The sequence below is a fragment of the Chaetura pelagica genome, unplaced genomic scaffold, assembly GCF_000747805.2.
Source record: "Chaetura pelagica isolate M959 unplaced genomic scaffold, ChaPel_1.0 scaffold221, whole genome shotgun sequence".
Taxonomy (NCBI): Eukaryota; Metazoa; Chordata; class Aves; order Apodiformes; family Apodidae; genus Chaetura; species Chaetura pelagica.
In genome coordinates this window covers 11,650,771-11,659,596 of record NW_009952533.1, presented here as the reverse complement: position 1 = coordinate 11,659,596, position 8,826 = coordinate 11,650,771, and the positions used below count along the sequence as shown (strand labels likewise).

At 39.1% G+C, this 8,826-nt stretch overlaps 2 protein-coding genes across 2 annotated transcripts; one reads left to right on the top strand and one right to left on the bottom strand.

Moving 5' to 3' along the window:
* The first annotated feature begins 635 nt into the window (after positions 1-635).
* MRPS18C (mitochondrial ribosomal protein S18C) lies at positions 636-1,936 on the top strand. Its single transcript, XM_010009009.1, has 5 exons — positions 636-656; positions 829-912; positions 1,348-1,405; positions 1,720-1,779; positions 1,860-1,936. The coding sequence occupies exons 1-5, from the start codon at positions 636-638 to the stop codon at positions 1,934-1,936; spliced, it is 300 nt and encodes a 99-aa protein (XP_010007311.1).
* A 652-nt stretch (positions 1,937-2,588) lies between these two features.
* FAM175A (family with sequence similarity 175, member A) lies at positions 2,589-8,451 on the bottom strand. The gene is made up of 8 exons (XM_010008951.1): positions 8,367-8,451; positions 7,202-7,238; positions 5,749-5,815; positions 4,882-5,075; positions 4,110-4,229; positions 3,777-3,861; positions 3,166-3,287; positions 2,589-3,006 (listed from the first exon to the last, which is right to left on the bottom strand). Exons 1-8 carry the CDS (start codon positions 8,395-8,397, stop codon positions 2,589-2,591), a joined length of 1,074 nt encoding a protein of 357 aa, XP_010007253.1. The 5' UTR covers positions 8,398-8,451.
* Positions 8,452-8,826: the final 375 nt, after the last annotated feature.

Genomic DNA, 8,826 nt, shown 5'->3' with positions numbered 1-8,826 from the left:
CGACCAGGTGAGGCCCCTGCAGGCCCTGCCCGCCCGGGCCGCGGCCGCCGCAGGGTGTGCGGGGAGGCTTCGCTGCAGCTCGGGCCGCTCAGAGGCCGAGGTCGGTCACTGAGCGCCAGGGAGCGGCACCCGCTGATCGACAGGCCAGCGCCCGGTTGTGGTCCCGTAATCCCGCTGTCTCGGCAGCACTAACTGGTTCCCCGTTCACGGCTGAGAAGAGGACTTTTAAGAGAATGCACTAGGCATGATTGCTGTGCCATAAAAACGTGTTGTCTGGTACCAGCAAAAACTGGTAAAAAGTACTATTTTTCTGCCCAAATCCTACCTGTGCTGCCAAAATTAAGTTTCTCTTTCACTCGTGTCTTGCAGGGATTTAGTGCTGGGTGTGTTCTGAAGTTTAAGGAGATGTTTGGGAATCTCCCCAACCATTGAAGTGTGTGATTAGGCAGTAGCTCCCTCCAGACCTTTGCTTTGAAACTATTTTTTAAAAAGTCTCTTATGCTTCACCAGAACTACCTTACTAGCAGCTTCTGTAGATGCTGCCTTTTCAGTAAGGCATAAGCACTAACTTGCTGATTGCTTTAATTAACTAGTTACATTTTTGTTATTTTTAACATATTAAAGGCTGTGTAGCCATGAGAAGTTTAGATTGTTGGGTACTGAGCAGTGTGGTAGTGAAATAAAAGTTACTGAAAAACTTTAATGATGCACTAAGTATAGTTCTATGATTCTGTAAATACATCTTGGTTTCAAGGCTTGTTTTACACAATGGACAAAGCTAATAAACATTCTGAAGCTTATGCATGTCAATAATTCTCTTAATTTCAGCCCATACAAATGGAGAACCCCTATAAAGAGCCTCCTAAAAGATGCATCTTATGTGGAATAAATGTAGACTACAAGAATGTGCAGGTGAGTTTGAAAACTTCTGTCCTTAGATGAAGGTAACAGTTTTACTATTTTAAAATGTGCGTGTGGAAGTCCACAGGATTAAAAAACTGAAATGCTAATTCTTACAGGAAGGAGTTTAAAACTTAAGAATGTGTGCAGATAAGGGTGAAATAATGTAGTTGGGATCAACTGTTCAATTTATTAGTCCTATGTGCAGGTGTTACAACTTTATTATTTACCGAGTAGAGGCTTCAATTCTAATTCCAGTCATGTAGCTTAAATGTTGTGGCATATGAAATACTGTCTAGCTCCCAGCTATCCTTTTTCTCGTGCCCAGGTAGAACTGAGTTTTGTAAAAAGAGATTGAAAAATGAAAATCAGAATGCAAGTATTAAAATAAACTAAAGCTTTCTAAAAAGTTTTTAAACTGATTTTGGATTTCTTCATTTTAAGTAGCTTCTTTCCCAGTTTGTTTCTCCGCATACTGGCTGCATTTATGGCAGGCATATAACAGGTATGTGAAATAATTTACTGGTTAATTTAAATGAATGTTTTTATGAGTCTTAAGTAACTGTATCAGCTGTCTTTCCAAAAGTAACTACTACCAACTCTATACATTTTATAGTAGTGTTCCTCTGACTTAGTAGCCTTCACCAAAGAATGAAAATATCCCTCATGATACGCATTTTGCGTTCAACAGTATAAGCACGTGTGCCATTTTCTAGGAAGACTTACACAAAGCTAGAGGGAATTGTCAGTAATAACCTTTTCAACTATTGTTTTGGTTACTGTTGATTTAGGAGACTGAAAAATTCTTAATCTCTTTAGGCTTGTGCAACAAGAAGCAGAAGGAAATTACAAAAGCCATTAAAAGAGCTCATGTATTGGGTAAGTCTGACTGTGCTTTTGAGTGTCGTAAATCAAACCAGTTTTTCTGTTAAGAAAACCTGCATCTTCTCTTTTTACAGGATTTATGCCAGTTATGTACAAGCACCCATCATTCCTCACAGACCCCAAGATATGTAGTATCAAGTATCCAGAGTAATATACTGTAAAGAAAAAAAACAATAAAATTACTTTTCACATGTACATACTTGTTTACCGGAAATGTGGTTGCATTGGTAATGGAAGGGTGAATGTCAGTTGCTTTTCTATGAACTCTCAAGTCTCTAAAATATATTGTTTGAAGGAAGGATGAAAGAGGAAAGCAGTAATAGAACTTGGCAGCTGTATGGGCCACTTCCTCTGCTCACAGGTCTTGCCAAAGTCTAGGTGGCTTTTTTTTCCCTAGCTGGATTGGAAGGGTGGGGTGTGTGTGGGGCAGGGGAAATAAACAAGTATTGGATACCTAAGGATAAAGTATTTAAGTTGTGACAATTTATGTAGACATATAATTCTGCTGAACATGTTACCTGGGTTCATTTGATGCTCATTGCCTCAGCATCTGCTGAGGGAAGAGTAGTACTGCTGAGAGAATACAAATCTAACTCTGGAAGGCAAAATGAGGGAATGTTATCTGGACTTGTCTCTGCCAAACAGGATTCATGCACTGGAGAGAAAAAAAAACAACCACCATGTATATTTTGTAAAAACACACCATGTTAATTTCATCCCTGCAGTGCTATAAAGCGATACGTCACTTGAATATGCTGACAGTAGCTTCTGGTGCAAAGACATTTGGACAAATCACTAACAGATCAGAAAGTAGGAGAGTGTGGGTATTCATTTGTGTCTCTATTTTTTTCAAACACATCCTCATCTGTCTCAGTGCTACTCAGTGTAAGTTTCCTTTCCTGGTCACTGTCCTCTTGGTCTTGAAGTGATTTTTGGTGAAGCTGCAGCGATCTGGATTTCTTGAATGACTTTGATCCTGTTGTGGTCCCTCTGACTTTACGCTTGGTTAGGTGTCTTGTTTCAGCTTCAGTTAAGTCTCTTTCCTCTACCATGAGAGTCAGTTTGTCCATGACATTAATATTATGGTCAGTGTGACAGCAGTTCTTGGATATCTGTTGGCCTTCAAAGGAAACAATACATGTCTGAAGTCCAGAATTGGGGAAGAATGTTTGCAGAGCCTGGCAAAGGAGAATATTCTCCTTTGGCTGTCCTGGGTAATCCCTGTCTTCTCCTGAAAAAAGAAAAAACAAAACAAAATTAAGAGTTGCAGTCCCTCTTGCACACTTGTACCACTACTGTTTTGGCTTCCTAAAGTTCAGAAGTTTTGTGCTTCTACCAATTGATTCAACTTCAGAAGCCTTGCTAAGACTGGCATTACACTTATCTAACTTACCTGAACAACTTTGTTGCTTTTTCCTCTTTATTTCTTCTTTTAATTGGCTCACCTCTGCTAAGAGCTGCTCTACAGATCGTTCCGTGACTTCTACTGTAGAGCATATTTTCTGCAACGAAAAAAGCATTTGAAGGAATTGACAGCATTCACTGAAGCAGACTTTAACCTTCCTGCAAAATCCTTAAAGATACTTAGGATTTTAAGTTAAACACTTAAGTAGTAAAAGGCTTAAGTAAAAAGCTTGCAGTGGATTTTAGAGAGAAACCTTGTGTTGAATAAGGTACAAGATGTTTTATTTGTTCCCATCTAAACAAAGATCTAAAAAACTACAGATAGTACTCCTTTGACTTAATCCTCATACAAGAATTTATTAGTGAACTTGAGGTTTTATCTGTGTACTTTTGATGAAATGGAAACTTAAGTCTTCAACTTTGAGAACTTAGTGTACGGCTACTACTACTAAATGGAACTCCTTAACCTTTCAGAATGTTCTTCCAAGACACAGCTTTGTTCCTCATTTAGTGCAAGACTGTATCCATTGCTTGACCTAGTTTTGTACTGCTGAAAGTAACTGCATCAACAGGTCTGCTGGACTTACCTTCAGTTCCTCCTGCAAGGTGGCATACATCTCATTTATCTTATGAACCTCTTGTAAGGATCCATCTTCATAAAAGAATTCTGACCTGTGGACCACAAATATAATCGTGTAATTGCAATCATCCCAGTGCTTATATAGTGGGAGCTATAATGAATACAGAAGCATTACAAGCTTCAATGCTACATGCCTATTTTGAGACAGATACCTGTTCTCGTGGCAAAGTATGGGACTGAACTAATTTCCAAGTACCTTGGAAAGGTAAAGAATTGCAGGGAACAGGTCAATAAGTGAGCAGGGAATGGCTGTAGCATTTGAATATGGCATCTGTTGTACCTGTGTTGTCGTACTGCTCTCACAAAACCAGAAGATACACAGGAACCAGATACTGTTCTGTAACCTTGCTGTTCTGCCATACCCAAGTTGGTAACCACCAAAGGAACTTTCTGAAAAAGACTTAAAAAGCAGAAGTATAAAAACATTACTTATTTACATCCAATGGCCTCTCTTTGATAAAGGTTCTTGATCATTAAGCATCCCAGATGGTGGTTTATGGTACAGTTAGTTCTTGCCAAGTGGATTACAGCACATGTAGATGACTACTTGTGGCTAAAAGCAAACTGCAAGAGCAGTAAGACTAAGCAATGCCTCTAGGTTTTTGCCCCCCCACCTGAGGACCAGCCACCTGGTACTTGCTTGCTAAGCCTAGCCTATTAGCAGCATGTCTCTGAAGACAACCAAAAGTTACCACCCATTTAAATAGTTCAATGATATGTGAAGATGAACACCATGCATAGTTGAAGTTCTATACAGAAAACTAAATGGATCAAGAACAGCTTATGTGCAACAATTAACTGGCAGCATCTGGCAGTTTACACTGGCACTACAGGTAGTTATAAAGGCAAATTCTTGAACAACTCCAGGGTAAGATTGCAACTGGGCTTTAACAACATGAGAAATAATCTTATTTAAGGTGTAAGTTTCAATGGTAGAATAAATGGTGGTAACAATAATTCAGTTGCAATAAAGGAAAAAAACAAACACCTGTTTCAAGTTATAGCCCATGCTATGCTACTGCCTTATTAGAACTAGAGAATGAACCAATTACCCTTCTTGTGGCCGATGTAAGGCATGTTCCAGTCTGTAAGTAGAACAACTTTCTGTCATCACACTAGATGTTAATAAAAGGAACACAAGTCCCTGGTTCGATAGGTGTGACTGTAAATTCTTATGAAGAAGTCTTTCCCGGAAGGTCATGGTCTGGTCTGTGTTACGTCTGAATTTGTACCATCCTATTACACTCTGCAGGCAGAAGAAAATTCATTATTACTACTGAATCATGCTGTCCCTGTGTGCCATATTAAAGCAAGGTAGAGGATTCTGTAGAAAGTCACAAATCTGAATTGTCTGGTGATGTGTACATACTCCATCAGTTACTTAACTTGAAACCCTTTAAAGCATCTAAGCCTAATTCCAATGTGACAACTTCTTTTTCTCCTTCAAAACCATGTGTTTAACTGGCCTGTCTTCTGAGCTTCTGCCCAGGCTGAATGCAACTCTGCAAACTTGGTGCTACTATTTTGCCATTTTGTCTCTTCTGCCCTCAACTTTCCTCTTGTGAAACTTTATTCTGTGAAGAAGCCTGTACATTTTTTTGGTCAAGTGGTGCTTTACCACTTGAGTGAGATGACCTCAATTAAGATAGAAAGCAGAAGAAATCCTTTGAAATATTTGAACAAAGTTGTGATATATGTGATATACTAGCAAATGCTAGTAAAAAATAACCTAGACTGTTCTTTCAGGGGGAAAAGATGATGCAGCTGCCTTGACCAGCACTGTGAGGCACTAGATACAAGATTTTTAAGAAGAGGAGAGAAAAAAAATAAATAAAAAAAATTGATACAAGAGATATCCAGAAGAGCCCCCAAAATCTGAGCGAGCTCTTTGGGATGTTTTAGGTTTGAAAATAAAATACCTTTTTACAGCCTGAGAGTATTTTCTTCAGGGCAGGTTCATTCAGTTCTCCTGCAGAGTTATAAAAGCTAGAAAGAAAATGAAGACAATTAGAGGAAAAAAAATGCTGCTGTAAAAATAATTATTCCCTAGCATTTTGGCAATCGGCTCACTTTATTTCCCCCCCGCCCCAGGTAAGTCTAAGGATATGCTGACACAGCTTCTCTGCTAGAACAGTGCAGTTAATTTTATTACTCAAACAGTTATGTAGGTGGTCTTATACAGCCCAGATGCTGTTCTGGCATCAGTGCTACTGGGAGACAAAAGTAGCATCTATGTTCTCTCAGCTACAAAATAGTAATGTTAGTAATTGTTAGCATTAGTAGCTTGCTTAGCATCAGCAGCTAAACCTCCTGAAGCCTTAAGACACAAACTGTGAAGTTTCACTTAGATATGCTGAACTTATGTTGAGCTTTTACCTAGTCAAGTAAAAGAAGGCCCCAGAGATGGTTCAATCCAGAAGATAAGTAAGCTATTATTATCAGCAGGATTTTTATGAGAAAAACGGCCCACCTAGAGACAATGAAGGGACCCAATTAAGAATGGGAAGACCCCAAACCAAATATTACTGTTGGCATGATCTGTCATGTGAGGGGTGGGAAAAGGTATAATTGACTAGGCATTCCTTTGTTCAGGGTCCCTCTGTGGAGGCACCCAGCTCAAACTGTTGGTACTGCTGTACCACTTAATTACTTTATAAGACTTTGTACCAGACACTCTGCTTCAGTAAACGTAGGGTTGAACCTGAGGGCAAGTGAAGCACCTGTGAGTGAGAAGGTGTATGTGAAAGAAGTCAAAAGGGGCACCTGTTGGCTCATGGGAGTCACCTGCTGTGAAGGGACTGAGGTCCTAGCAGGAAAGACTCACAACGGTGTGTGTGCAACTCCTAGGATAGTGCATGTGTGCTCAAGTAGCTACTCCCTTGACAGTAAGATGCCTTCAATTTGGTATTAAATGCCTAATAACATCTGGATGTATTAATTTTCAGAAATATTTCAGAAGGAAATGTGTTGTGATTCTCCCCTTACAGGATGTAAACTTGCACAGCTGTGTTCCCATCTATGAGGGAATTCTAAATACTAGTCCTTGAAACTACTCCTGCCATGGGGTCAACATACAATGCTTTTCTTTCCAGTATGTTGACATTATTCCATAGTTTATATGGTACAATAGCTCACCAGAAGGTGCAGTATGCCATATCTCTGTTTCTATATGCACAGAAAAACAACAAAAAAGGGCATGAAGAACCCAAATATGAATAAGGCATTTTGCATCTGTAATTCCAAGGGGTTTATAAGGCTACTGTAGTTACAGCCAGGTGATTTTCTCAGTAATGTAATACAAGTTTAACTCTTGAAGAGTTCAAGTTAGGGTTAATTTTAACTTGCAACTTTCTGTTTACTGAGGATCCTTACCTGAACAACTGGTAACATGGAATATGCTTCTGTATATCTGGAAAGAGAAGGCAGTATTAGTCTGGGTTCATTAGTTCAAGATGTATATTCTTCTGCATGCTAATGTAAGTGGTAGAAGAACCAAGAAAGAATTCTATATAATATCTTAAAATAAATGCATTAACATCTAAATAAATAAGCTTAAGAAATATTTTTTAAATAGTCTAGTTAATTTTTCAAATGTAAAGGGAAGCACTTACATTAACTATTTTTTATGTATTTTTCTGTTTTGTCAAGTGAAAAATTATCCAGTCTCTTCATTTTCAGAAGTTAACTACAAAAAAAACACCTCTCAAACTCTGGAGCAACTAACTCTGCCTATGAGAATGTGATTATGAGACTCTGGTTACCTTGATCAATGCCACCACAAAAAATTCCCCACATTTTTGGTTCAGCTGTGAGACGCAGTGGAGGAAAAGTGTTACACCTTAATTGTATCTCAGAGTAAAACCCGAAAATGGGATGCAATTTCTCCCCACCACGTTTTCAAGAAGATGGGAAAGAAGGTACATACTTTATCACCTTGTTCTCTTTCTTCTTGTATAACTGCATTTTCAAGGAATGGAGTTAAATGTGCATATACATGTATGTTTTTGTTAAGGGCTGGTATAAAATGCAAATCCACTCCTTTTAAAGAAAAATGCATCTGGCATCTGCTCAATGAAATATGTAAGTAGTCTGCACCCTTCATACACAGTATTTTATAAGCTCCAAAATAGGTAACAGATGTTAAGACATTACAGTTCAGATCTGCGAAATAGGCTGTTTTTCCAAGGAAGTTTGTGATGTGGCCAAGACAAAGAAGCAGCCCTGAATTACATTTAACGCGGCAAGATATTTGGCAAGGCAGATCTATTCAAGGAAATAAGTATTAGTATTAATACTTAATATTAATAATTAATATTTATGTTAAATTATTACATTTTGTACAGTAAAATTGTAGGTTTTTTAGCAATTAAAATGTTACAAAATAACCCTTCTGTGTGGGTTTTTTAATGTCAACATAGACCTCAGGACGGAGCAGCTTTGATGTTGCTGTAAGGTGCTGACTGCCCTCCCTCAAAGCTGTAAGCAGTTGTATGATGCCTAAAATCAAGCACGGTCTAAAAAACGTGGACAGACTAACCAATTGTATAAACAACTTCAACATCATCCATCTGTGAGTCAGTAATGCTGTTCTTGGCTTCACCTTTCACATCTCCAAGGAGAAAACCTTCCTTTATAGGAGGAGAGAAAAAAAGAGTTCACATTAACAGTAGCACTCACTGAGCAGGACTTTTTCTGCCTAATACTAACAGTGTAAGTTCTTCCTTCAGCAGAGGGGAAAAAAAGCTGTCCAATTTAACTGGTTTTTTAAAAAAGTGAATTCTCACTCATTTTTCAAAACTTGCCCATAATGAAGGAGAAAAAAAACAAACCCAACCAACAAAAAACCTGGAATATGCACTCGGCTCCTTCCCATTCCCGATGTTTCCACTCACAAGGGCACAGTCTGTGGGTCCCGCTGCCCCCCGCTCCCAGGCCCGGGCCAGACCTGCCCAGCATCTCGCCCGGCCCTCGCCAGACCCGGCGCTGCTGCCGCCCCG